This window comes from Aptenodytes patagonicus, chromosome 15 (assembly GCF_965638725.1).
Source record: "Aptenodytes patagonicus chromosome 15, bAptPat1.pri.cur, whole genome shotgun sequence".
Lineage (NCBI taxonomy): Eukaryota > Metazoa > Chordata > Aves > Sphenisciformes > Spheniscidae > Aptenodytes > Aptenodytes patagonicus.
In genome coordinates this window covers 15838012-15864060 of record NC_134963.1, presented here as the reverse complement: position 1 = coordinate 15864060, position 26049 = coordinate 15838012, and the positions used below count along the sequence as shown (strand labels likewise).

General features: G+C 65.9%; 4 protein-coding genes across 6 annotated transcripts; 2 read left to right on the top strand and 2 right to left on the bottom strand.

Annotated features, from left to right (window-relative positions):
* Window positions 1–1925: 1925 nt before the first annotated feature.
* Window positions 1926–11774, top strand: GAL3ST1 (galactose-3-O-sulfotransferase 1). Of its 3 annotated transcripts, XM_076353017.1 has the most exons (4): window positions 1926–1947; window positions 4194–4415; window positions 7843–7976; window positions 9447–11774. In XM_076353017.1, the coding sequence occupies exons 3-4, from the start codon at window positions 7852–7854 to the stop codon at window positions 10594–10596; spliced, it is 1275 nt and encodes a 424-aa protein (XP_076209132.1). In that variant the 5' UTR covers window positions 1926–1947; window positions 4194–4415; window positions 7843–7851; the 3' UTR covers window positions 10597–11774. The 3 variants fall into 3 exon arrangements, with proteins under 3 accessions (XP_076209132.1, XP_076209130.1, XP_076209131.1); XM_076353015.1 differs by lacking the exon at window positions 1926–1947 and having other exon boundaries at window positions 4132–4415; XM_076353016.1 differs by lacking the exons at window positions 1926–1947; window positions 4194–4415 and adding an exon at window positions 5805–5847.
* A 1902-nt stretch (window positions 11775–13676) lies between these two features.
* Window positions 13677–17057, top strand: LOC143167591 (uncharacterized). Its single transcript, XM_076353167.1, has 8 exons — window positions 13677–13728; window positions 14493–14678; window positions 15241–15424; window positions 15560–15674; window positions 15877–15968; window positions 16326–16420; window positions 16556–16636; window positions 16759–17057. Exons 1-8 carry the CDS (start codon window positions 13677–13679, stop codon window positions 17055–17057), a joined length of 1104 nt encoding a protein of 367 aa, XP_076209282.1.
* Window positions 17058–17581: 524 nt separating this feature from the next.
* Window positions 17582–19290, bottom strand: MTFP1 (mitochondrial fission process 1). Its single transcript, XM_076352722.1, is given in 5 exon segments — window positions 17582–17799; window positions 17995–18173; window positions 18175–18228; window positions 18299–18426; window positions 19219–19290. Coding segments are annotated over 5 exon segments (489 nt in total). The 5' UTR covers window positions 19271–19290; the 3' UTR covers window positions 17582–17723.
* A 677-nt stretch (window positions 19291–19967) lies between these two features.
* SEC14L2 (SEC14 like lipid binding 2) lies at window positions 19968–24680 on the bottom strand. The gene is given in 15 exon segments (XM_076352663.1): window positions 19968–20011; window positions 20014–20118; window positions 20223–20392; window positions 20484–20623; window positions 20714–20820; window positions 21029–21112; window positions 21191–21230; window positions 21232–21252; window positions 21513–21608; window positions 22350–22538; window positions 22647–22706; window positions 22929–22972; window positions 23086–23107; window positions 23109–23162; window positions 24603–24680. Coding segments are annotated over 15 exon segments (1230 nt in total). The 5' UTR covers window positions 24657–24680.
* Between the last annotated feature and the right edge of the window lie 1369 nt (window positions 24681–26049).

Sequence of the window (26049 nt, the reverse complement as noted above, 5' to 3'; positions counted from 1 at the left end):
ACTAGCTGACTTTCAGAGGTGCCTCTAACCCCATGAGGATGCTGTTGGGTTGCTTGCAAAGGGATGAGGCAAAGATTTTTGGGGCTCACTGTCCCTCTCCCACCTTCCTCCAGCAAGAGGCTGAGGGGGCGATTTTTTGGGTGAAGGAGAGGTTATTTTGGGGCTCTTGGCTGAGATAAAGCAACACATGGAGAAACTAGGGCTGCCACAGCTGATGCCGGGGCCGCCGACCCCAGCATCAATGGCATTATCCCCCCCCCTTCCCCTAAAATCCATTTTTTTCCCCCAAACAGCCACCCCCACACACATTTCCTCGCCGGGGCCTACGCAGGGCCCTGAGGCCTGTTCATGGCTGTCCTCCTCCTGGGGAGAAGAGGAGGGTAACGCTTGGTTTTGTGCAAGATTTACAGGTTTTTTTCCCCTTTTCTGGCTCGTTTTGGAGGTTGGGAAGGGGCGTCCCAAGGTGGGGTGGCTTGCTGTGGGGTTTTTGTAGGGTTTTGGTGAGTGTGGCCTCCTTGGGGTGTGAAGGTCATGTTGTCTCGTGGGGCTTATGCAGACACCCTTGTCTCCAGCCACGGTGAAGGTTGTGGTATCTCACGGGGCTTTATAGGGACACCCTTGTCTGTAGCTGTGGTAAAGGTTGTGCCATCAAATGGGGTTTTTGTGGGGACACCCTTGTCCCCAGCTGTGGTGAAGGCTGTGCCATCTCATGGGGCCTTTTATGGAGACACCACGGCCCCAGCCATGGTGAAGACTGGTTATCTCATGGGGCTTTTATGGGGACACCCTTGTCCCCAGCTGTGGTGAAGGCTGCATCATCTCATGGGATTTTTGGGGGGATGCCTTGTCTGTGGCTGTGGTGAAGGCTGTGCCATCTCATGGGGCCTTTTATGGGGACACCACGGCCCCAGCCATGGTGAAGACCGGTTGTCTCACGGGGTTTTTATGGGGACACCCTCGTGCTCAGCTGTGGTGAAGGCTGCGTCATCTCGTGGGGTTTTTTGGAGGACCCCCTCTTTCCCAACCCAGCCAAGGTGAAGGCTGTGCCACCTCATGGCAGTGCTGCGGGGACCGCGTGTGGGCCATGAACTCACCGCGAGCACTGCCAGCCCTGGGGGTCAATAACCCCTAGCAGTGAGCAAGCAACAGCAACAGCACAGATAGGGAACTGTTGATAACAGCCCGCCTGCCTTTTTCTTTCTTTCTTTTTTCTTTTTCTTTCTTTTTTTTCCTTTCTTTTTCTTTCCTTTTCTTTCTTTTTCTTTTTTGTTTTCTTCTTCTTTTTTCTTTTTCCTTTCTTTTCTTTCTTCTTTTTTCTCTCTTCTTTTTCTTTTTTCTTTCTTCTTTTTTCTTTCTACTTTTTCTTTTTTCCTTTTTTCTTTCTTTTTTTCTTTTTCCCTCTTCCCCCCTCTTTTTTTTTCTTTTTTTTTTTTATTTGCTTGCTTTTTTACCCCTTTCCTTGATTTCACCTCTCGGGAAAGGAGGAGGTCCAACCACCTGGGAGCTCCCGGGGCTGCACCCAGAGCCGGGCTTCCACCACGGGGCAGCAGACCCCGAATGCGGCTTCCCAACCCCACTGGAGCCACTGGACACCCGCTCCCGGGCACCCGCAGGCACCGTGCCGGGGCGGCAGATAAGGAAAGGGCGATGGGACCGGCAGGCAGCTGCCAGGCTGCCCAGCCAGGTGACCACAAACCGGTCGCGCCACCCCGACGGCCACCGGTTCCCCCTCTTTCACCAGCGCTAATGACAGCTTTTCCACCCGATAAAGGCACCTGACGCCGCGCTTGGCCAGCGAGTGTCCGACGGGGCCAAGCCCTGGCCCGGACGGGGTGTGCCACCGCAGTGCTGCTGCCGGTCCCTCCGACCAGCTGCTCAAGCTCCTCACCAAATCCCTCGGGATCCCCAGCTCCGGCGTGCGCTTCCCCGGCGGTCACAGTTTTCAGCGTGAGTGCTTTGTTTGTACCCCCAAATCTGGGGGGGTATTCGCTCTGCCCACTCCCGGGTGGGGGGACAGGGGACAGGGGGTGGGGGACATCGTGGTGGAGCCCACCTGGGGATGGTTTACACCCCATCAAGGCCGCGAGCATCCCTTCATTGAGCTGCCGCACCCTGGCCGCCGCTGTCCTCTTCGGCTGGAAACCCTTCGCAACGCCATCCCCCAAAAAAGGGGGAAACCTGGAATTAAGAGAGGTGCCCTGTGGAGAGGGGCTGGGACGGCTCCTTGCCCCCACGCCGCTGTTTCCAGGGCGAATCCAGGCAGGGGGACGGAAAAGCAAGCGGCCGGAGCCAGAGCAGGCGGCGGAGCTGGGGGTGTTACTTAACTCGGTGTCGCGGTTACTTCACGCCATTACCCGTGACGAATGGGCCTGGGGGGTAGGGGGAAGAGATGGGCGATAAATCCCGGGCGTGACTCCAGCCAGGGCTGGGTGCAATTGGAAACGCATCTGATAAGGGCGTGGGGGAGGCTGCGCGCTTGCCGCGCGCTGGGGTGTTAACGCTGCCTCTGAGTAGGGACAAGTCTCCCGTCCCCATCCCAGCAGCAGCCCCTGCCTCCCCAGGGGCAGGCGGGCACGTCCCAGCGTTGATTTTTGGGGAGCGCGTGTTTGCACTCGCTTGTGTTCGCTTGTGCACTTGCTTGCTCCTCTCCATTGCCCGGAGGTGCCTGTTCCTCTCCGCTGCTCATGGCCGGCACGGGCTCGGGCTTTAATTTTGAGGAGCTGGATGGGACCCCTCATCCGGGGCTGGCGACGCCGGGGGGGTGTCTGTCCTGGGAGAGCAGGGACATGCCAGTGGGGTCAGCGCCTGTGGGGAGGCGGCGGCTCCTCACCCCTCTTCTTGCGATGACAGAGGATATTCTGGCTTTTCTCGTCCCCCAGCACCAGCTGGGGCTGCCCAGGGGTTGCGCAGGTTAACACCGGGGTGAGAACCGGTCCCGCCGAGGCAGGGCAGGATGTGTCAGCTGCCTGCGATGGGGCAATAGCTGCCTGCCCGCCCGGGGCTCGGCAGGGTGACCCCAAGCCCCATGGGGACGAGCTCTGAACCCCAAACACCTCCATCATGGACGGAGACTCGGGTGGGTACCGGGCATGGCCGAGGGGTGCCCTGCAGCTACGCTGCCCGAGCAAGCGCGTGGGGCCGTCACTGTCTTTAGCAGCAAAGAGCCAGCTTTGAGGGCGGTGGGAAGCGCCAGGGCCGGATCCGGGCGCACAATGGCCCCTTTTCTGCCCCGTCGTGGGGTGATGCCTGAGCAGGGTGCCTGATGGTGCCGAGCCCTCCCCCGTGTGGCCGCAGCACCCGCTCGCCCTCCCGGGCACAGCCACATCATGGCAGGACGGGACCCTGCGGGCAGCAGCACCCCTCAGCGCCCTCCGTGGGTGGGGTGCCTGGGGACACCCAAAGTCCCAGCGCAACCAGTGGGACCGGGGAAGGGGAAAAAGGCTGGCAGCAGCGCTGCGCCTCAGCGGTTATCACGCTGAGGGTGGGGGAGCACAGATATTGCTGCCATTAAGGCCATAAAAGCCATGTAGATACGGCGGGCAGCGGGGAGGGAGAGCAGGGGGAGGCTGCGGGAAGGATGGAGAGGAGCCGACAGAGCACCGCCGGGACGCCCTGGGGAGCAGGCGGCTGGGTCGGGGGTGCGGGGCCGAGCCCCCGCCGCAGCGCTCCCCACCCCGAGGTGAGCTCCGGCTGCGGGAGGTGACAGCCCGGCCATGAGCCATCCCATGGTGGCTCACGAGAGCTGGGCCCGCAGGGAGGAGAGGAGCTGGGTGCCACCGCCGAGGGACAGCCATCGTCACCCGCTCGGCCGGCAGCACCCCGCCACCCCGGCTCCCACCGCCACGGGTGCCGGGCTGGGGGCTGGAGGTGGCATGGCAGTGCAGGGGAGTGGAGGGGGCCGGGCGCGGGGCTGGCGGTGACAATGTCCCCGTTGAAGCCGGCGCCGCAGATGGAGACAAACGGCCCCCTTGTTTTCGGCGCTGGCAGGCAGCGGGCAGGCAGCGAGCAGGCAGCGGGCTGAATGCCTCCTCTGTGCCGCTGGGAGTGGGTGGGGAGACGGGAGGCTCGGGGTGGCGGCGGGCACCCAGGGCCTGGCCCAGCTGTCCCGGGGGAGCCGGGCAGTGCCCGGCCGCAGCCCTGCATCCCTCTCGGCAGCGGCTCTCATTTCTCTCTCTCTTTTTCCCCCTCCCCAGGCCAGCGATACGGGGCTGGGACCCCGGTGATGCCATAAAGACTGCAGCTGGTGGGGAGGCTTCGGAAAAGCCAGCGTTTGCGGGGAGCTGCCTGGGACGAGCTTATTCCATGTCGGAGCAGCACCGGCACCCCTGCCCCGCGCCGCCCACTCCCCCCACGCCCCGGCCAGCCCAGGAGAGGAGAGGGACGGCTCGCCGAGAGCAGCTTAAGCAAAGGAAAAGGTGATGCTTGGGGGGTGGCAGGGTGCTTGGGGGGCAGCTCTACGGGGCGGGGTGCCGGGGGGCATGTGGGGACGGGTGTTTGCACCCACAGGGGGTATGCAAGGGGACAGAGGGGTAGGAAGGACCATGCCTGCGTGAAATTGGGCACGTGGAAAAAAGAGCGTGCCCGTGGGCTGGCGGGGGCGGGAGGAGCAAGTGGCCGGTGGATGTGCCTCATATATGGTAACTATAGGGGTTTGGCTGCAAAGAAAATGGCTCCTATAGAGAAAACCCAAAAGAGGGCTCGGGGATGTCCCCAGGGACCAGGGGAGCTGCTGGGACATGGGGACGGGGCTGCGGAGCCGCAGGGCCCCAGCCATCCCAGGGGGTGACCCGTGGGGAAATGGCCGGCATGGCCATGTCCTCCGGCTGGGAATTTCAACCGGCCGGCTGAGAGCTGGCGCCGCGGCTGCCCCGTGCTAATGGAGCCCCAGGAAAAACACCTCGATCGCTGCATTTCTCCTGGCGAGCTATTAATAATTAAGCCACTCATTTAAGGCAAAGTCAATAGAGTAACTGGCTTGGGAACTGTTTGCCAGAACCACCCCAGGGGACACAGCCTGGGTGGGGCGAGACATCCTCTTGGCATCCCGGCGCGTGGGGTCGGGGTGCTGTGCTGCCCCGGGGGGATGGCAGGGTTCCCCGCCGGGCCGGCAGCCAATAGGTGGGTTAATGGCACCGGCTCGCTCGCTTCGGCAGGGTCAGTGCCAGCGCCGGCAGCGCTGTGCCCCGTGGCACAGTGGCAAGGACAGCCTGCGAGCCGGTGGGATGCAGCTTCGCTCCCGGCCGGCAGCACCTGCGCAGGCAGGTGTCCCCTCCGGCGCTGCCTGGCTCTCGCCGGTGGCTTTTCCTTGTGGTGCCAACGCCGGTGCTGCAGATGGTGACCGTGGCACGATCATGGCCAAGGTGTAAGACCAAACCCTGGCCGCTCCCAGGCATGCAAAACCCTCTTGGCTTCACACCCATGCTGCAATTTTGGGGTAGGGTCAGAGCCACCGTACACCCCCCGTATCCCCGCCGTTCCTGCCGCGCTTGCCAGCGGCTCAGAAAACCAACCGGGAAGAGGCTGGATGTGGCCAGCCCTGCCTGACCCGGCGATCCCTGCTGCAGGGCCGGGGCGGGGGGAGCGCATGGGCGAGTTTGGGCATGTTTGCGGGATGCCACCAGGTGCCCCCACCCCGTCGGCATCCCCTGGCTGCCGCGCTGGGTGCCAGGACGAGCTGTGCCCAGCACCCAGCCGCAGCCCCGGGCTCCGGTTGCATTTTCCATTCATTATTCATCGAGCTGGAAATCTCAGCGGCAGGAGACGACTGGGGGGGCCGGAAAGAGGGGGAGGCAGGCAGGAGCAGCGAGCCGATCTCGCCGTGTCCTGGGCACCCTTCACGCCGGCCTGGTAACCTTTCTGCTTGGGGTTTAGCTTAGAAATCCGGGGGGGGGGGATATCTTTGCTACGTGGGGTCTAAAACGCATCTAGGTGTAAACCACGGCTCTCCTAGACGGGATTTCATCTCTCTGAATTGTCTGCTGGAGCTACGAGGCTCTAAGGGGGCGATGCCGCGGCAGGCGCGGGGGGCTGGTGGTTCATTTGTAGAGGGTGTTATTCAGCGGGCAGCCGGCAGCGCGGCCAGCCTTGGCCAAAGGTGTCGGGCAAAGGATGCCTGGGAGCCAGACCAGTGCCGGCGCAGCCGGAGCGAGCGGCAGCACGGGGAGGCGATTCTACTCCCGCAGCCGCTAAATGGGGGTGCAAGGCTGGGGGGGCCGCCCGGGGCTTTGCCCTCCAGCTCGGGGGATGCTCCCGGCTGCTGGGCTCTGCTTGCAGCCCCCCGGCAGCGGGTGCTGCGGTCACAGGTGGCTCGTCCCCTTGTCCTGCCGCAGAGGACAGCCCTGCTGCAATGCGGTCGCTGGCGCGAGTGAGCTGCCGGTGCTCCCCGCATCCCGGGCCTGCGGCGAGCGGCGGCGGCGTGCGGCTGGGCAGGTGTTGCCGGGGGACGGGGGCTGCCAGGGGGGAGCGGCACCAGGGAGGGGGCGGCCTGGGGGGCGGCGGGGCTGGGCGCAGGGATGGGGCTGCCTGCAGGGTCTGTGTGCATGCGTGTGTGCGTGCAGAGTGTACATGTGTGTGTGCATGAGTGTGAGTGTGTGCGTGCATGCGTGAGCACGCATAGACGTGCGTGTATGTGTCCTTGTGCATACATGGGCGTGCATGAGGATGTGTGTGGGGGGGTGTACGTATATGCGTCTGTGTCCCTGTGTGTGCGTGGGTGTGCATAGATGTGTGGGCACGCTTGTGTGTGCATGCATGAGTGTGCCTGTGTCCTTGGGGGGGATTCATGAGTGCATAACGCGTGTGCATGTGTGTGTCCCCATGCATGCATGTGCATGCATGAACATGCACAGATGTGTGCGCGTGCGTGCGCCCCTGTGCGTGCATGCACACGCATGAACACGCGCAGATGTGTGTCTGTGTGTGTCTGTGTCCCTGTGTGTGTGTGCACGGGTGTGCATGGGTGCGTGTGTCCCTATGTGTACACGTGTGTACGCATGTGCGTGGGTGTTTGTGTGCACAGGTGTGCATGTGCCCTCTGGTTGTGTGCATGCGTGTGTGTGCATGCACGTGTGCAATTGTGCATGCATGTATGTGTATGCATGTGCATTTGTCCGCGGGGCAGGGGGGGAGTGTCATCCCGCCCCGGACCACCTTGCCTGGCAGGTCTGCGTCCCCCCGGCCCCCACCCCAAGCCACCCAAAGGTGTGGGTGCCATGGCCGGAGGGGAGCCATGAGCCCCCTTCCAACCGGCGCTGCTGGAGGGGCCAGGAGACGCGGGCAAGGCTGCGCTGGGCAGATGTCACGGCATCTGATACATCCCGAGCTGCCGGAGCTCCTCACCCAGCTCAGAGATTTTCTTGGGAAAAGGGATCCCAGCCGCCCTTGGAAAGCTCCTGCCCACGTCAGTGATTTTTCGGTGCCGGGGGAGCTGCTGGTGCCGCCTGGCAGAGGATGCCCGCTCTGCCGCCGGGCTGCCCCATGGCACAGCTCCTTTCTCCCCCTCATTTCCAGCCCCGCGGCCTCTCTGATTGCTCTTGCGTTGGGCCAGGGAGTCGCTTTGGGTTTTCTCAAGGCGGGCAAAGGGTGCACAGGTCAGGCAGAGCCTGCCTTTTGGACTTCTTGGCCACGAGTCTGTGGTGCCCGCACCAGGGACACACCTGGTGCTGGCTCGCCTCTCTCCCGGCAGTACCAGCACAGAAAAGCCCAGTGACATGCTTCCTGGGACTTCCCATGCCCATGAGATGCCCCCGTGCCTTATTTGCTTGTGATTTTAATCACACGGTCCCCCCAGACCCCGCTTCCCTGTCCCCCAGTGCTAACAGTTCTCCTCTCTGCCGGCCACAGGTGACCACAATGCTGCACCATGGGAAGCACTGGAGGTCCATGTGCAAGGGGCTCATCCTGGGGACCCTCCTGACCAGCTTCATGCTGCTGCTCTACTCCTACGCCGTCCCCCCACTGCAAGTCAGCGTGACACAGTGAGTGTGGGGTCCCCATGTGTGTCCCCCGGCAGCTCGGCCACCCTGTTTCACACGGGGCACCCCCAACTGGAGACAGTCCCGGGGCTTTCCAGGCTCTGGTGGCTTCACACCGAGATGTCCCCTTCCTACAACCTCCTGTTGGAGACTGCGCCTTGTCCCTTGGGTGGGGGAGAAGGCGAACCCCAACTCCCAGCTGGGGGCATCCCCCCCAACTGGGGACGCTCACCCTGGGGGGGGGGACGGGGGACAGGACACATGCTGCAAAATGGCAGCCAGCGCTCAGCTCCTGGGCGATGGAGGGGACGAGGAGTTGCAGGAGACCCCCTGCCCACTGTGGCTTCATGTCCCCTGGGAGAAAGAAAAGCACCACGGGAGACATTCCCCGGCAGACAGGAGCAGCAGGCAGAGCCGAGATGGTTATTCGGGTGCTCTTTATCAAGGACTTGTCCTTCAAGAGCAACCGGAGCACTGCCACATGTAAACTCTCACCCACAGAGATGGCCACAGGTAGGTTCAAATCTCTCTGCTGCCTGTCACGGCGAAAGCCAGTGCTCAGTAAGGCCATCCCTCCTGGCATCAAATTTATCTCTAGGCTTATAAAAGAGCCGCCTGCGGGTGTTTCATAAGCTATGTCCCAACCCGTGCTCCCCCGCGCTGCCTGATGGGAGCATTATGAAGGATCAGCTTCGCAACTTCATTAATGGTGTCCAAAGTAACTCAATACTGTGGTCTCTGTTCCCTGCTCCGGGCATCTCAGATAACACATGAGTTGTTCTCGGTGCTCCCCGAGGGCCCGCGAGCTCGTCTGTGGGGTCATGCACTAGAATTATTTCCCTCTTTGCTTGGGTGCTGGGATCCTCCATGACTCCTACAAGGGGTTGAGAGCTTCCGGACCTCACAAGAATGTTATCAGCTCCTGTCCATGGAGTTACAGCCATGGAGAGCTCGTCTCGATGCACGTCTCAACATCACCTGCACCAGGTCCACCACGACCGTCCCCGTGGGGAGGGATGGGGACCCCCTGCTCAGGCTGCACTGGTGGGGGCTGACCACTGTGAAGACCCCCGTAGCGGTGCATCCTTGGTGGCTGGGGTTGTCCAGGGGGTGAATGAGTTTGGTTTGGTGGCTCGGAGGTGCACCTGATATCAGGGGGCTCGTGAGGGTGGTGGGCTCTACCCTGCTCGCCGAGGGGCTCCTGCCGGGTGGGTGCCCCGGACCCGCTGGGCACGTGGCTGGGGGTGAAAGGGGCTCCGCCCGAAGCCAGGCTTTTCTCCGCTGGGGAGCCTGGGGGTTGCTGGGGGTGAGCAGGTCCAGCACCCATCCCTGGGGTGAGCACCCACCCCCAGGTCCAGCACCCGTCCCCAGGTCCAGCTCCTCCAGGAAGGAAAATGGCCGAGCCTTCATGATGGCTGGGCCACGCTGGCCGAGCTGCCCTCACCATGGTGTCCTGTCTCTTCTCCTCACCAGGATCCCCATCCCCTCCTCCTGCTCCTCCTACCCGGCCCCCGGCAAGGCGCCAGCAGTGGCCAACGGCACGGGCAGCCCCTCGGGACGGAGCTGCCTGCCCAAGCTGAACATCATGTTCATGAAGACGCACAAGACAGCCAGCAGCACCATCCTCAACATCCTCTTCCGCTTCGGGGAGAAGCATCGCTTGAAATTCGCCTTCCCCAACGGCCGCAACGACTTCTACTACCCCTCCTACTTCGAGCGCAGCCAGGTGCAGCACTACCGGCCAGGCGCGTGCTTCAACATCATCTGCAACCACATGCGCTTCCACTACGAGGAGGTGCGCAAGCTCCTGCCGGCAGACGCCACCTTCGTGACGGTGCTGCGGGACCCTGCCTACCTCTTCGAGTCCTCTTTCCACTACTTTGGGCGCGTCATCCCCCTCACCTGGAAGCTGATGGGGGAGGACAAGCTGGCAGAGTTCCTCCGGGACCCCTGGCACTACTACGACCCCAACGGGTTCAACGCTCACTACCTCCAAAACCTCCTCTTCTTTGACTTGGGCTACGACAACAACATGAATGCCAACAGCCCGCTGGTGGAGGAGCACATCCAGGAGATAGATCGCCGTTTCCACCTCGTCATGTTGCTCGAGTACTTCGACGAGTCCCTGGTGCTGCTGAAGGACCTGCTGTGCTGGCAGCTGGAGGATGTCCTCTACTTCAAGCTCAACGCCCGGAAGGGCTCCACCGTCTCCCGGCTGACACCTGAGCTCTATGAGAAGGCCACCTCCTGGAACCTCATCGACGCCAAGCTCTACCGCTATTTTAATGCCACCTTCTGGCGTAAGGTGGAGGCCTACGGGAGGGAGCGGATGGCCAAGGATGTGGCCGAGCTGCAGCGGGAGAATGAGAAGATGAAGAGCATCTGCATCGACGGGGGACACCCTGTGGATGCCAGCGCCATCCAAGAGTCCTCCATGCAACCCTGGCAGCCACTGGGGGAGAAGTCCATCCTGGGCTACAACTTGAAGAAGAAGATCAACAAGAAGCACCAGAAGCTGTGCCGCAAGATGCTGACGCCCGAAATCCAGTACCTGACCGACCTGGGGGTCAACCTCTGGATCACCAAGCTGTGGAGCCACGTGCGGGACTTCTTGAAGTGGTAGGGGACAGCGGGCACCCCGCTCCCCCTGGGGAAGAACCAGGTGCTTTCCTTTTTCTTACTCATGGTGTCTTTTGGTTGGACGTGAGCAGAACCAGCTGGAGGCTCCGGTGCCCGGGAACGCCGAGGAGGACCCTCCATCACCTTCCTGCCGTGCCCCAACTTGGGCAGGAGCCTGCGGGGGAGCTGCCGTCACCCACCAGGAGGGAGAGCGGAGCCTCCACCCCTGCCTCTGAGGGGTCAGGGATTGGAGGTTTGGGGGGTGGGGGGGCATCCAGCAGGATCCACTTCTTCCTTCCCCACGGAAAGGCCGGAGGAGGTATTTGTGAAGGATATGGCTTCAGCACAACGAGAGCGGGACATCCATCACCACATCGCTGGAGGCACGCCATGGGTCGGGCAGTGCGGGCGGGGACGTGCCTGGCCAGTGGTGGCAGGGGGTTCTCCTTGCCCGGGGTGGGCAGAGCTGCTGGCAGGGAACCCGAACCCCGAGGGGCTCCTCAAATCACCCCGTTTCCCTCGAGCCCTGGTTTTGGGCCGGTGGGTTGGAGCCTGCTGCGCTGCTTCGGTAGGTCCCAGCCCATGGGTGTGATGAGCGCAGCACGTTCTCAGCCTTCCATCAGTCCACGGCAGGCCATGACCCGGAGCCAGCCGAAAGGCGCAGCGGCGGCGACCACGCTTGGGTTTGGAGAATGGAAAACCCACTCCAAAAGCCCTGGCATTTATCAAGGGGCTTGTGGTCCCTGTGGGTGAAGGGCATCCGTGCAGCAGGTCCCCTCCCAGCCCCCCATTGTCCTGGTTAGAGGGCCCCGTGGCCCCGGTCCCTACAGGGGACATCCCGGGAGGCTCACGGGGTCTGGTGAGAACTGGCGTGGGGAGGAGGTGGGGAGCAGGGTCCGGTGGCCGCCATCCCGGTGATGCCATCCCCTGGGCGCGGGGGGGATGCCGAGGATGGGGTCCGTCCCACCCCCCGTGGGGGGAACAGCCCTCGGGCGTCCCGGCCGGGCTGGATGACACCAGCAATGCCGCGTCCTGTCAAGAGCGGCCTTGGCCGGGCGCAGAGGTGGCACCCGCAGCTGAGCCTCCCCCGCAGCAAAGAGACCCCCGCCGGCCCCCCAGCCCGTGTTCTGCTCCCTTTGTAAAGACCAGAAATAAAAAAGCAATTCTACTTTTGTAAGATAATTGTATATTTGGCAGTTTTTGATATAAGGATGGTCCAGCCGGTCTCCATCCATCTCCTTCTTCTCCGGGGGGTGGAGGAGATGGGCACCTCCCCACGCTGAACCCCCAGCATGGGGCTGCATGGCCGCAGCAGGATGCTCTGCCGGTCCCTGCTCCTCCCGGGGGGCCGGATCCTGCTTTCCCCGGGTGGGATGGCCCGGCAGCCCCTCGGGGTCCCAGCTCTGCTCTCCCCGACAGTCCTGGGGGTGGGGAGCCCTGTGTCCCCCGGGCGGCGCTGAGGAACGAGAGCCCCAGCGCAAGCGGGGCGCCTGGATCTGTCCCCGCTGTCCCTGCAGAGCCGCCTGCGCTGCCGGGTGCTGGCGTGGGACTCCCACGGTGTGCAGATGGCACCAGGAAGGTCTGCTGGTTTTGCAGGGACACCGGACCCATGGGACAGCCATCACGGGTGACACAACTCACTCGTGCCACCGGGTCCCAGCTCCGCTGCTGGTGGGTGCACCCCATTTTCAAGGGTGGCCCCGGTACTTGCACTTCTCCAGCCGAAGCACCAGCACCAGCAGCACTGGGGTGGGCGCGAGCCCTGATGGCCAGTCTGGAGCTACCACCGGGGCCACCAACTCAACAGTGCGTGATGCTGCCCACGGACGCTGGGATGGGCGCTGGGGACACGGGGCTTGGGGCACCTCCCTGAGGTCCACAGGTGTCTCCCATGACATGCTAAGGTCCCCTGCAGGGGCCAAATCCCACCCCGGCCACCAGTTCCCTCTGCAGATGGGGGGATGGAAGAGCCCCTTCCGAGGCAGGAGGTCAGCTGCACAGCCCACCCAGGATGACGTCCCTGTGGGGACGTGCTCCGTGTCCCTCTGCGCCCGGGCCACCGGGTCAACCCACACAGAGGGAGCTGCAGTGGGGTTTTGGGGCTGCAAAAAGAGAGACAGGAAGGAGCCCCAGACACATGCACTTCACCATGTCTCTGTCCGGGCCGTGGCTGCACTGCTGCCACCGACCGGGCTGCCTGTGCCCCCCGGGGCTGCCTGTCCCGGAGAGCGGCTGGCAGTGAGCCCCAGGGTGGGGAGCAGCAGCTCTGCACTTGCCTGGGGCCAAGGGGTGGAAGGAAAGTCCTCCCGCTGAAGTCCCCCCATCCCAGCACCCAGCAGCCTCCTCCTTGTTCTCAATAAATGGGACCAGGCTGGGACCACGGGTCCAGGATCGTGTGGTGGGACTGGGGCCGGGGCTGCAAGCAGGACCGTAATGGGACAAGGATGGTGCATTGAGGACCAGGACTGCGTGGCAGGACCAGGATCATGCGTGGGACCGTGACTGTGGTGGGATCAGAACTGTGTGGTGGGACTAGGACCACGTGTAGGACTGAGACAGGGACCATGACGGGACCAGGACCGTGTGTAGGACTGAGACAGGGACCATGACGGGACCAGGACCGTGTGGTGGGACCAAAACCATGAGGTGGCACCGGGAGCATCCATGGGACCGAGACCAAGCGGTGAGACCAGACCATGTGGTGCAGCTGGAACCAGGGCAAAGCGGTTGGACCAGGACTGCGTGCAGGACCAAAACTAGATGGTGGGACCAGCACCATGCATGGGACCGGGACTAAGTGCTGGGTCTGGGACCATGCAGCGGGACCTGGACCTTGTTCAGGACCAGGACTGTGCGCAGGAGCAGACTGAGTGGTGGGCCTGGGACTATGCGATGGGACAGGGAACTGAGCGATGGGACCGGGACAGCCTGTAGGACAAGCCCCACACGCGGCACTGCTGATCGACCGCAGAGAAAATCAAGCAAATCCCCAAAACCCGGCAGCACCAGCTGGGGCCCATCGGCACCCAGCCCTGGTCTTTAAAGGCCCCCAGGTGCTGGGGCTGGGGCTGCTGCTCACCGAGGATGGGGCTGTGCTGGTGGGTGCTGGTGTGCGGGGCGGTGCTGGGCGTGGCAGGTGAGTGGGGCTGGGACCCCCTGGCTGCCCCTCTTTGTCTCCCCACTGGTTCTGCTGGGGGAGGTGGGTGGTGGCATCTGTGTCTGGGTGCAGGAGGGTGGTGGGTGCCCCTTGGTTTTGCCTGGTGCTTGTTCCTGGTGCCCTCCTGGACTTGCTGATGCAGGTCCTCTTGGGGGAGAGGAGCCTTCCTAAAATGACCCTGTGCTCCGAGGATGTGGGGTTGGAGCAAGGGGGCTTGCCAGGAGCTCCCTGTGCCCCCGGGTCCCAGCAGGTCTATAAGGACCTGGTTTGGGTGGGGGGACTAGAGCCACTGGCGGGGTACATGGCTGCTGGCAATGGTCTCCCGTCCCACGAGCAGCTCCTGGTCCCTCCCCAGCCCTGGCAGGGGTCCTGGTGCTGGGGGATGCTCCCAGGTGTGCCTGGTGCTGGCGTGGCTGGGGATGCTTAACCTTGCATTTTGGGAGGGTTGTGGAGCACCCTCTCCTCCAGCACCTGCCGCCACAGTGACCACAGTGGTCCCATGCCAGAGCCTGGCCACCAAGACCGGGGGAGGTCCTGGCTGGGGGAGCTGGGGTTGGGGCAGCACCCTGATGTGCTCAAACCCAACTGAGCTCCTGGGTGCTCTCCCCTCCTTGTGCAGCACCGCCTGCCCACCATGAGTCCTGGGGACATCTGAGGACCTGGATGTCCTCACTGTGCCCGGGACATGCTGCTCCAGCTGCTGCACGCTCAGCCCCACTGGCTAAACCCTCCCCTCGCTGCAGGGACCACCATGGCTCCAGTGGCTTCAGCGTCCTCCGGTCACACAGTGGTGGCTTCAGTGGTGTCCTCAGGCATGGGGACAAGGGCCGCAGCCCCAGTGCTTGCTGCTGCCACCGTGCCTGGTGGGGCTCATGCTCACCCCCGCTCCGAGGAGCCCATCATGAACTTCACCTTGAGGCTCCTGGATGGTGAGTGCTCTGGGTCTTGTGTCGGGTCCCAACTTTGGGGGATGAAATCACAGGACGGGTCCAGCCAAGCCCCCGGGGCTTGACCGTCAGCACCCAGCACTTTCTCCTGAGTGGCCTCAGCACTAGGGCCCACCAGGAGAAGGTGGCCACCCCTGCAGGACCATCCCTCCCAGTCTTGTGGAGAGTGTAGGGCTTTGAATGCTTTGAGATGTTCCCCACCCTGTGCTTGACTCCATGATCAGCTTTTTTGGGGGTCAGCTGCCCCTTGTCAGTCTGATGGGTGACATGGTCCCTCTCGGCTCCATGGAGGGGACCAGGAAGATGCTGTAGCTCTGGAGAGCAGGCAGGGAAGCCAAACCAGGGCGACAAAGCCAGGACAGCTCTTGGCTTCCAGGGACAGGGGATGAGCTCTGAAATTGGGGAGCTGCAGGCAGGCACCTGCCTCACAGGGGTGCAGGCAAAGACACCTAGGGGTGGTGGCCTGGGATGTGTCTGATGTTCTTATCTGTGGTGGGACAGGCTCGGGGATGTCACACTGAGCCCACCCTCCCTTTTCCTTCAGGGGACCCCAGTGCCATGAAGAAGCCGCTGGTGCTCAGCCCTGGCTCTGCCGTCCGCCTGGAGGCCAGGGTTGACTTCAGTCCTGGCATCTCCCTGAAGATCTACGTGGATCAGTGCTACGGGACCAGCTCGGAGCAGCTGGGGGGACACTCCAGGAGGGTCTTCATGGTGGTGAACAGTCATGGGTCAGTGCCCATGGGGCGGGAGGTGGAGACCGCTGCTCCAAGCACCCTGGGGTCCTTCAAGACATCCTGACGGGAAGAGATGTCCAGGGCCTGGAGACAGCATGGGAATGTCCCCGTGCTCCTCTCCTGCCTCAGGTGCCTGCATGGGCAGAAGCTGGGGAGCGTGTCCGTCCAGCACCAGAGAGGAGTGTCTGCCCTCCAGCTCACCATCCCGGCCCCCGTGCTGGAGGATGAGCCTGAGGAAGAGGAGGTGAGGTTGGGGTGATGTCCTTGGTGGCGGGACAGAGGCCCTACAGGGGATAACCTGGGGCTCCCAGAGCACCATCCCTCCTGGAGTGTCCTGCTCCCCTCTGGGGTAGCCTCAACCCCGTGGGGGTGGGTGGGAGGAGAGCGGGGTCCCCAAGGAAGGATGTGCTGGTGGCATGCCCTGCCCGAGGCTGGTGTCTCAGCAGGTCTACGTGCACTGCCTGCTGATGGCGTGGAGCCCCGCCGCCGCCCGGGGGCATGGTGCCAGGTCCTGCTTCTACAGCCAAGCCACGGCCAGGTAAGCTCAGCCCTGGCACGGGCACCCTGATAGTGCCCCAGGACCTGAGCACCCATGGGTGCTTTGGGACCAGAAGCCACTTGGCAAGGGGACCCGTCTGGGGCACCAAGCCACCCCACTGCGGTCTGGATGCCACCCCTTCTCCAGTGGTAGCCAGGTGGCATCACCACAGGCCTCGGCTCCCTCTGGGTGCAGACGAATTGGGGAGGTGCTTGGTGTCACCTGGGGGACATCTCCTCTGGGGTGGCAGAGACCTGCAGGGCTGGAGGGACCTGATGGCATGGCACCATGCGGGTCTTGGGGTGGAGGCTGGGGACCCCCAGACCCCTCCACCCCAGCTCTGCCCTCTCCTCCCAGCTGGCACAATGCGGAGGACCCTTCCCGGAGCGCCCTGTGCCACTGCTGTGACACCGGCTGTCCCCCTGGTGACACCCTCCCCGGAGAGCTGCCAGGTACCAGGGCTGGGCTGTGGTGGCCCCATGTGCCTTCAGGATCTTGGGGGGGGGTGGGGGGGGTGCAGGGGCAGCGGTGGTGGTGGTGGTGGTCCTGGGGCTGGGACAGGCTGTACAGGCCGTGTCCTCCTGCAGGGTTCCCGGGAGAGGGGACACTCCACCGGGAGACGGTTGGACCATTGCTAGTGCAGAAGGAGAAGGTGCCATGGTATGAAGGTGAGAGGACAACCCCAAACATCACCCCGTGGCCCCAAACCCACCGCCCCAGGTGCCAAAGCAACCTCTGAACCCCCTATTTTGTTGTTTTTTTTTGGTTTGTGTCTTTCTGCCGTCCCCAGCGCCGTGCCACACGGTGAAGAGGTTCCTGCTGGCCGGGCTGGCCCTGGTGGGCAGCGCCCTGGTGGCAGCCGCCCTGGTGGGGGGTCTGCTGGGGCTGGCCTTGACTGCCTGGCGCCTGGGCGGGCGCCGGCGGGGACGGCGGCGGCCGAGGCGGCAGTGTCCCTTCCACGCTGAGCTGCAGAGCGTGGTGGGGGGCCTGGTCCCCAGGGAGCCGGAGAAAGGGGGCGAGGTGGGTCCAGACTACCGCAGCCTGGCGCAGGGCTCGGCTCGAGCCAGTGATCCCCTTCCTCCCCAATAAAAGGTGGTTTTCTTTTCTCTAAAGCTTCTCCTGGTGGTACCATGTGGATGTCACCATGGGCTGGGGACATGCCACTGTGCCTGGAAGCCGTATCTCCTGGTGGTACCTCCTGGTACCAGGAGATGTGGCTTCCAGGTGCGGTGGCACGGCCCCAGCCTGTGTTGGCGGAGCTGGTGGCTCCTGGTTGGGGGGATTTGGGTCCCTGAAGGCATCACCAAAGATCTTGGACATGGTGGCAGCTCCTTGGGGACAGTCCCCAGTATGTCCCATGAGGCTTGTAGCGGCTGTGGAGGGATGGAGGGGTTCCAGCTCGAACCTGGGGCTGCTGTTGGGGTGATTGGGGGTGCAGGGACCCCCCCCCCCCATCCCAGGGAGGAGATGCCCATAGGGTGCTGGGCCTGGGGGTTGGGACCCAGCTGGACCCATGTGTCGTTGTCCCCCTCTCCCCCCAGGAGGGGATGTGGCGGCGGGTCCCCGCCAGCTCCAGCACCACCACGAGTGCCCAAGCATCACCCAGCACAGGGTCAGCCTTGAAATGGTTTATTAGGACCAGCCGTGGGGCAGGGCGGCCGCTCCGGGGTCACTACCTGAGCGAGGGTTCACAGTAGATGGGTCACAGCACCCCAAAATCAGCAGCGTGCCTCAGTTTCCCCAGCCTGGGGGGGCTCAGTGTGGGGCCGGGGGCTCTCCCGGCACCCTGTAGAGCTTGCGGAGGCTGGAGTCCATCAGGAAATCCACCGTCCTGCGGTGGGAGGGGAGAGGGGGTGAGGGGGGTCCCGGGCGGGTCCCTGGGGTATGGTTAATGCGGTTGTGCCGAGGCAGGGGGGGGGCTGGCTGGCCTGTCCCTAATCCCCCTGAGACCCCGTCCCTACTGTCACCGAGGTCCCAGCCCTGCCAAAACCAGGCTTAGCGCAGCCTCACCCTGCTCATCTCTTACCTGTCGATGGGGGTGATGATGAGGGGGATGGCGGCCAGCCCCAGGGCGGTGGTGGTCCACCGGCGGAGGGGCAGGGGCCAGCGGGTGAGGGCGCCCAGCAGGGCCAGCGAGGCGGCGCAGAGGCGGTTGATGGTGACGCCGGGGATGGCCACCGAGGCCAGGCTCTGCCAGACGAAGGTGGTCCACCACGGCCACCCCCACCCGCGTGGCCTGCGCGGGGTCCTGCGCGTGGGCCTGAGGGGGACGGGGGGTCAGCGGGGTGGGGGGGGAGAGGCTGGAGGGGTGGGGAGGGGGCGACACTCACGGCAGCAGCTCTCCGGCCCTTGTCGATGGCGTCGGCGGTCACGTAGGCGGAGGCCACGCCGTAGCTGGCCCACACCAGCGGCACCGGCACCAGCGGGCGGAAGGACTCGCCCACCTCGTTGGCGTAACCTGGGGGTCGGGGGGGTCAGCGGGGCTGGGGACCGGCCGCGTCCCCGTGCCACCGGGAGCGGGGTGGGCCGGCGGCAGGGACGGATCCTGCACAGGGGGGTTCGGAGCAGCCGGGTCACCTTGGACCCCCGCTGCCACCGGACGGCTGGGCTGTCGGTGACCAGTGACAGTGCCCGGTGCTGGTACCGGTGGCTGTGACCGGTACCCGGTGCCAGTGACCAGTGTCAGTGCGTGGTGCCGGTGCATGGTGCCAGTACCCGGTATCGGTGCTGGTGCACAGTCCCGGTGACAGTGACCGGTGGCCGCTGCGTGGTGCTGGTACCCGGTATCGGTGCCGGTGTTGCAGTACTGGTACCCAGTGTCAGTGCCCGGTGTGCGGTGCTGGTATCCGGTACCGGTACTCGGTGTTGGTGCTGGGTGTCAGCACCCGGTAGCCGGTGCAGTACCCGGTGTCAGTGCCCGAGGACAGGTGTCAGTACCCGGTGCGGTGCCCAGTGCCCAGTACCGGTGCCGGGTGTCAGTGCCCACTACCCGGTGCGGTACCCGGTGCCCGGTACCGGTGCCGGGTGTCGGTGCCCAGTACCCGGCGCCTGACCCGGTGCCCAACGCGGTGCCCGGTGTCTAGTGCCCGGCGCAGTGCCCGCTACCGGTGGCGGGTGTCAGTGCCCGGTACCCGACGCAGTGCCCAGTGCCTGACCCGGTGCCCGGTGTGCGGGACCCGGTGCCCGGCGTAGTGCCCGGTGTCAGTGCCTGGTGCCCGATGCGGTGCCCGGTGCCGGTGCCGGTGCTCACCCAGGTAGCGGACCCACGTGTCCCGGTAGAGGTCGCGCTCCGCCGCCCCCATGGCGCGCGCTCCCGCCGCCGCCGCCGCTCCCGCCGCCGCCGCACGAGCCCGCCCGCCCCCGGGCGCGCGTCACCAAACCCCGCCCCGCAGCGCGCGCCGGCGCAGGGCGGGAATCGCCGGGCGCGGCCCCCGCCCGGCTGCGAGATGGCGGGCGGCGGCGGCGGCGGCGGCGGCTGCGGGGGGGGGGGGGGGGGGGGGGGGGGGGGAGGGGCGGGGCCTGGCTGCGCACGTGACCCGCGGCGGGGGCGGGCCGCGCGGCCCTGCGTCACCGGCGGCCGCGTGGGCGGGGCGGGGGCCGGAGCGGGCCGTGGGCAGCGGGGCCGGTTGCGGGGCGGGGGGGGACAAAAAGCAGAGGAGACCCAGCTCGGTCCATCCCTTTACTCCCCCCCGCCCCACGCGGCAGCGGGCGGGCACGGGACCCGCGTAAGCACAGCGAGGGGGGGAACCCGGGCGCTCCGGGCCCCCTCCGGCCCCGCTCAGCCCCCCCTCCCCGCCCCGCCTCGGTCCGTGAGCTCCGGGGGCTCGGTCCCCCCCCCCCCCTCGTTTCTCCATCCTCCCGGCCGCCGCGCTGGGACGGGGCACCCGGCCCTCCTGGGGGGCACGGAGCAGCGGGGGGCCTCGGGGTCCCCCGCGGCGGTGGGGGGGAGGGGGGACGGGGGACGCCAGGGGCCGTTGGGGGGGGGGGGGGGGGCCGTCGCTAGGGGCTGTGGTTGAGGGCCACCTCGGTGACCCTGTCCCCAGCTTCTGGATCTGCTGGGCGGAGGCGGCGTCGGGCAGGAGCACCTCCACGCTGTAGCTCACCCTCTTGGCGTGGAGGTAGCTGTAGGTGTTGTCGAAGCGCAGGACATCTGGGGGAAGACGGGGGGGGGGGGGGTGTCAGGGGCACGGGGAGCACCCCGGGGGGGTGTGTGTGTGTGTCCCCAGCGCCTCGGGGAAGGGGGAAGGCGCTCACAGATGCCGGGCGTGGAGCAGGTGATGGAGCCGTCCTCGGGCACCATGTGGGAGTTGTAGCGTTGGTTGGGGTAGACCTCGGTCATCTCGCCCGCCCGCTGCCGCTCCCCGATCTTGGTCTTCAGGTACACCCCGAAACCCACGTCGGCTCCCTCCGACCTGAACTGCCACCTGTGCCGGAAGGAGCCGTGGGTCCCGCGGCAGGGCTGGGGACACCCACCGTTGTCGCCCCAGCCCCGTGGCGTGGAGCCCCCCTCCTCACCTGAGGACGCAGCCGGGGAAGAGGATCTCGTACTCGACCTGGTGGGACGAGCCGCGGTTGACCACCACCGTGTGCTCGTACTGCTGCGCCAGCTGGTCCCGCACGTAGTAGTGCTGGGGCACGTCCCCCCCGTAGTTGATCTGGAAGGGGATGGGAGATGGACGTGGGTATGGGGGGACGACCCGTGCACACCCCCCCCAAGGAACCCGGGGCGGGGGGGCTTCTCCTACCTTGCTCGGGCACTTAGGGTCCCCGTTGGGGTCCATCAAGGTGCCCCCGTATTCCACCGGAATCTGCTCGGGGTCAATGTACTTCTGCAGGACCTCCTTCCAGTTGGCTGGTGGGGTGGAGGACAGCAGGGTTTGGGGGGGCTGTGACCCCTGCGGAGAGCCCCAGCCCAGCCGGGGACACCCCCCCCCCCCCCCAGGGTTGGGGTTTCACCCCTGGGTGGGACGAAAGCGGAAGGGGTACATGGCACCCCCTTTTCGGCTGCCACCGCTCCACCCCCAGCCGGGGGACACCCTGGGGAGGGGGTCAGGACTCACATCCCAGGACCACGACCTTCTTGCGGGTGTCCTCGCTCAGGAAGTGCTTGATGAGGTTGTAGGCCACGGGGAAGATCTTGGGGGCTGGGGGGCGGACGGGGGGCGTTAGGGTGGGGGTCAGCACCCGGCCGGGGAGAGTGGGGACCCCGGGGCCAAACTCACCCTTCACAATAAACAGGCGCTTGAGGGACTCGGGGTAATTTCTCCTCAAACATGGACAGGAGCTGCAGGACGAGGAAGAGCTTCAGGTCATCCTTCCGTCCCACGTACCCAATAGGGCATGGGGGGAGCACCAAGGGGCGCGGGCAGGGACCCCTACCCCAAAAATGCTGGGGGGGGTGCAGGGCACTGCCAGGGACCTGCTCTTGCATCATCCCTCGGGGCCATGAGTCAGCCCGGGTCCCTGCGTCACCGCCGCAGCCCGCAGCGGGGACGGCCATGATCCCCGGCCGGGGAAGGGGGGGTCGGGCAGGGAGCCCCTCACCTCCCCGTACGCGTCCACGGCTGGCTTCCAGAGGTGCTTCAAGCCCAGGCCCTCACAGTCGTAGACCATCAGCACCATCTCGATCTTCTTGCCCAGCTGGGATGGGAGGAGGGGGGGGGGGGCAGGCTCAGGCAGCGCCCGGCCCCTGCGGGGACCCGCGGGAGGGGGGGCTCCCGGCCAGGCCTGGGGACGGGGTGGTCCCCGAGGGGCTGGTCCCGCCCGGCCAGAGCCTCCTCCCAAGTGTTGGTGTGGGGAGAAGGGGCATCGCGGGCTGGTGCGGGTGCTGGGACAGGGACACGGGCTGGGGGACATGGGCTGGTGGGGATGGACTTAGGGGGCTGGGGAGGACATTGGGTGGTGGGGCTGGACCAGACATGGACTTACGGGGCTGGCAGGGACACGGTCTGCGGCGGGACGGACAGGACGTGGACTTGTGGGGCTGGCAGGGACACGGGCTGGTGGGGACGGACTGGACGTGGGCCTAGGGGGCGGGGGAGGACGTTGGCTGGTAGGGATGGACCAGACGTGGTCTTGCGGGGCTGGTGGGGCCACCGGCTGGTGGGGACAGCGGTGAGATGGGCTGGCGGGGCTGGCACGGCACGGGGCAGGCAGGGTGCGGGCAGGCAGGGTGCGGGGCTGGCACGGGTGGGCAGGCAGGGTGCGGGCAGGCAGGGTGCGGGGCTGGCACAGCGTGGGCAGGCAGGGTGCGGGCAGGCAGGGTGCGGGGCTGGCATGGCGTGGGCAGGCAGGGCGTGGGGCTGGCACGGCGTGGGCAGGCAGGGCGTGGGGCTGGCACGGCGTGGGCAGGCAGGGTGCGGGGCAGGCCAGGGCACCCACCTTCTGGCTCTGCTGCTCGCACTCGCACCGCAGCACCTCGCAGTCGCGGAACTTGTTCTTGAGCAGGTCCTGCTTGGAGGCGGAGAAGAGCAGCCCCTTGGCGTCCAGCGGCCCGATGATCTCGTCCCAGATGGGGCTGCCCTCCCGGTCGTAGCCGCACATCCCCCCCGACATGTACTTCCTGATCACCTGTGGGAGCAGAGGGGGCTCAGGGGGACCGTGCACCCCACACACACCCCCCAGAGAGGGGGGACAGTCCCCTCCAGGGACACCCACCCCAGGGCTGGGGACACCCACCTCGGGGGCCTCCCAGGCGATGATGTTGTCGGCGTCCATGTGCTTGCGGACCTCGACGTGCTGTGAAGGGGGGGGGGGGGGGGGGGGGGCAGAGCAAGCCAAGATGAGGGGATTTGGGGACCCCCCATCCCATGGGATGGGGTGCACCCCATGGGCAGGTCACCCTTGTTGGGAGAGCTGGGCTGGCTGGTGGCCCATGGCACGCTGTCCCCTCCCAGGTGACAACTGGGAGCTTGACGGCAGTATGGGGGGGTCCCCCCAAAAAGCAGGGTGCCCTCTCACCTTGCGGAGCATCGCCTCCGACTTGGGCAGGTCAAAGCAGCGCGCTGCAAGAGAGCAGAGAGCTCAGCCCGCTGCCAGCGTCCCCAGCTCCACAGCCCCCCCATGGGGTCTTCCAGCCCCCCCCCCCCCCCATGTGTTCCCCCCACCCTGGGGTTACCTCGGAGCCATTTCAGGAGGAAAATAGTCATCCTGGGAGGGCAGGGAGGGCAGCACGTCCTGCAGGTTCTCCCGAAACTGCAGGGAGAAGAGGCACCGTTGGCGGAGGGGTCTCCATTCCCACCCCAAAAGCACCAAGGCTGGAGGTCTGTCCCCTCCCTGTCCCCCCCCCCAAAAAAAGTCCCAGACAGGATTGGGAACTGTCCCAGGAGAGAAGGGACACCCCACACTCCATCCCTGCTGCCACATGCAGCCGTCATGAGTGGCCGGTCTCTGCTCTCCTCCCTGGCAGGGGACCGTCCCCAGGCTGGCCACCAAGCACCGGGTGTCCCCAAGCCAGTCCCCTTGCGCAAGGGTGTGAGTGGGGGCTGCCACCCACCCGGCTCCCCCCAGGGAGGGTCCCGCCGGCCACCCTCGCCCCACAGGGACCAGGTGGACTGGTCCCCTCCTCTGCCATCACCGGCGGCATCCTTTTGGGATGGAGCCGGTCACCGGACAGTCACCGCGTGTCCCTCTGCTCCACTGACATCCCAGCGAGTCACAGCCCCCCTGGCCAGCCTGGAGCGGGTAGGAGGGTGGCAGGGTGCAGAACTGGGGGGGTTTGGGGGAGCCAGGGCATCCTCAGCACGCGGCCCCGCTCACCCAGGCCAGGCTACAGCCCAAATCTCCGTACCAGTCCAGGACCTCCCCTTAATGAGGCTGATTAGATTATCTCCTGCTGAGTTTAGGTGTAATTAAACCCGGGATTAGCTTCATCACCCTGAGAAAAACAAGGTGCTGGCGGATGGGTTTCGCAGCTTGCCTTTCTCACCCACCCATCGCCGCCTTGGCACCGGGAGGGTTTCGGCTCCATGCCCCGTGCCTGCTCCTGCCCCGCCAGCCTCCGGAGCCCGCTGGGGTCATCGCCCGCGGCTGGAGTTTGGTTGGGTTGGAAACGCAGCGATAAGATAAAGCCGGCGCTGTTGCCCTCTTGGTGGGGTGGAATAAACCTGGATGAGGCCTGGCGCCCCGGCGAGGTGCCGGTGAAGGCGTCGGAGGTGGCCTTGGGTGGCATGGCCACCACGGTGGGCGACCGCCGCCGGTTCAGCCGGGCATCCTTTGCCCCGGGAGCCCCGCGGTGGGGCGGGAGGTTTCTCAGCCGCCGGCGGGACCAGCAGGAAGGATGGGAGAGGGATGGGGGGGCTCGCCAGTGCCCGGTCCTGGGGGGCCGCCGGCGGGATGGTCCAGCTGGCGAGACCCCCGGGACCCACCCGGGACGGTCCTTCCCCAGTGGGCAGCGCCACGGGGCGGGGGGGGCTCAGCCCGTGGGTTTGGGCTCCGGGGGGGTGGGGGGGGTGGGGGGAAGCGGCGGGTTGGGGCAGCAGGAGCACCCCGGGGCCGGGGCCGGGAGCGCGGGGCGATGCCCGTCGCCGCGGAGGGCAGCGGATGCAGGAGCGCATCCGGGCGGCTCCGCCCGGCCCCGCTCCCTCCCCTCCTCCCCCCCCCCAGCATCCCCCGGCTCTGCCGGTACCGGCTCACCTGGGCCAGCGCCTCCGCCTGCCGCGGGCTGAGGTCCCCGACGCGGCCGCTCATGGTGCCCCGGCCCCGGCTGGGGGATGCGCCGCCTCTGACGGCCGGCCGGGGCGGCGGCAGGTTGCGGAGGCCCCGGAGCGCCTCCCCCGGCCCGCCCCGGCCCGCCCCGGCCGGCCTTGGACCCTGCGCGCCGCCCCCTGCCCGCCCGGTCAGCGCCCGCCGCCGCCCCCGAGAGCGGGGCGGGGGGGCGCGGGGGGGGGGTATGGGGGTTATAGGGGTCGCGGGGGGACTTGGGGGGTATGGGGGAGTGTGGGGGGCATGGGAGGGGTATGGGGGCACGGGGGGACTTGGGGGGGACGGGGGGGCACGGGGGAGTACGGGGGGGCATGGGGGTTATGGGGGGGCACGGGAGGGTACGGGGGCATAAGGGGGTATGGAGGGACATGGGAGGTATGGGGGTACTAGAGGGTATGGGGGGGCATGGAGGGGTATGGGGGGTCTGGAGGGTACGGGAGGGCATGGGGCATGCAGCAGGGCATGGGGCTATGGGGGCTATGGGAGGACACGGGGGGGTATGGGGGGCATGGGGCCATGGGGCAGGGGTGGGAAATGATGATAAGGGGGCAGGTGGCAGGAGAGGGGACAGCGATGGGGACAGCAACAGGGATGGGAGATGGGGACAGGGGACAGATGTGGGAACGGGGATGGAAGTGGGGCAGGGGCAGGGGGCAGAGACGGGGACAGGGTGATGGCTCAGGCACAGGGGCTGGAGGACAGGGGCAGGGGCAGGGCGCCGGGGAGAGGGGACAGTGGCAGGGGACAGGGCAGAGGCACCAGGGACACCGGGCTCACCCTCCCACCGCCAGTTCACACACAGCGGCACTCGCTCCCCAGGGAGAGGGGGACCTCCCCGAGAGGGGGACCCCAGCCGGGGGGGGGGGTCCTGCCCAGGAGAAGGGGTTCCTGCAGGGGTCCCACAGCCCCTGCCCTGGCACCCACAGACCTGCTCCGGTTGTGGTCCCCAGCAGGGGAAGGTTCCCCGTCCCCACTGTCCCCTCCCAGGAGTGCTGTGTGTGTCCCGTGGGGCTGTGCACGTCCCATGGAGCCCGTGCATGTCCCATGGGGCCATGGATATCCGATGGAGCCACCCATGTCCCATGGAGCTCTACATATCCCATGGAGGCATCCGTGTCTCATGGCCCTATGGATGTCCCATGGAGCCGTGGATGGTCCATGGAGCTGTGGATGGCCCACGGAACCATGGATGTCCCATGGAACCACCCATGTCCCATGGAGCTCTGCATGTTTCCCACAGAGCCATCCATGTCCCACGGACCTATGGATGTCCCAAGGAGCCATGCATGTCCCGTGGAACCGTAAGTGTCCCCATGGCGCCATACGTGTCCCTTGGAGCTGCAGATGTCTCATGAAGCCATCCGTACCCCCATGGAAC

What these genes read in the sequence shown, in the direction of transcription:
- GAL3ST1 (XM_076353017.1), top strand. Translation starts at nt 7,852, where the DNA reads ATGCTGCACCATGGGAAGCACTGGAGGTCCATGTGCAAGGGGCTCATC. An exon ending in CTGCAAGTCAGCGTGACACA is followed by an intron (nt 7,977 to 9,446) that starts GTGAGTGTGGGG and finishes TCTCCTCACCAG; the next exon opens with GATCCCCATCCCCTCCTCCT.
- LOC143167591 (XM_076353167.1), top strand. Translation starts at nt 13,677, where the DNA reads ATGGGGCTGTGCTGGTGGGTGCTGGTGTGCGGGGCGGTGCTGGGCGTG. An exon ending in CACCTTGAGGCTCCTGGATG is followed by an intron (nt 14,679 to 15,240) that starts GTGAGTGCTCTG and finishes CTTTTCCTTCAG; the next exon opens with GGGACCCCAGTGCCATGAAG. An exon ending in ATGAGCCTGAGGAAGAGGAG is followed by an intron (nt 15,675 to 15,876) that starts GTGAGGTTGGGG and finishes GTGTCTCAGCAG; the next exon opens with GTCTACGTGCACTGCCTGCT.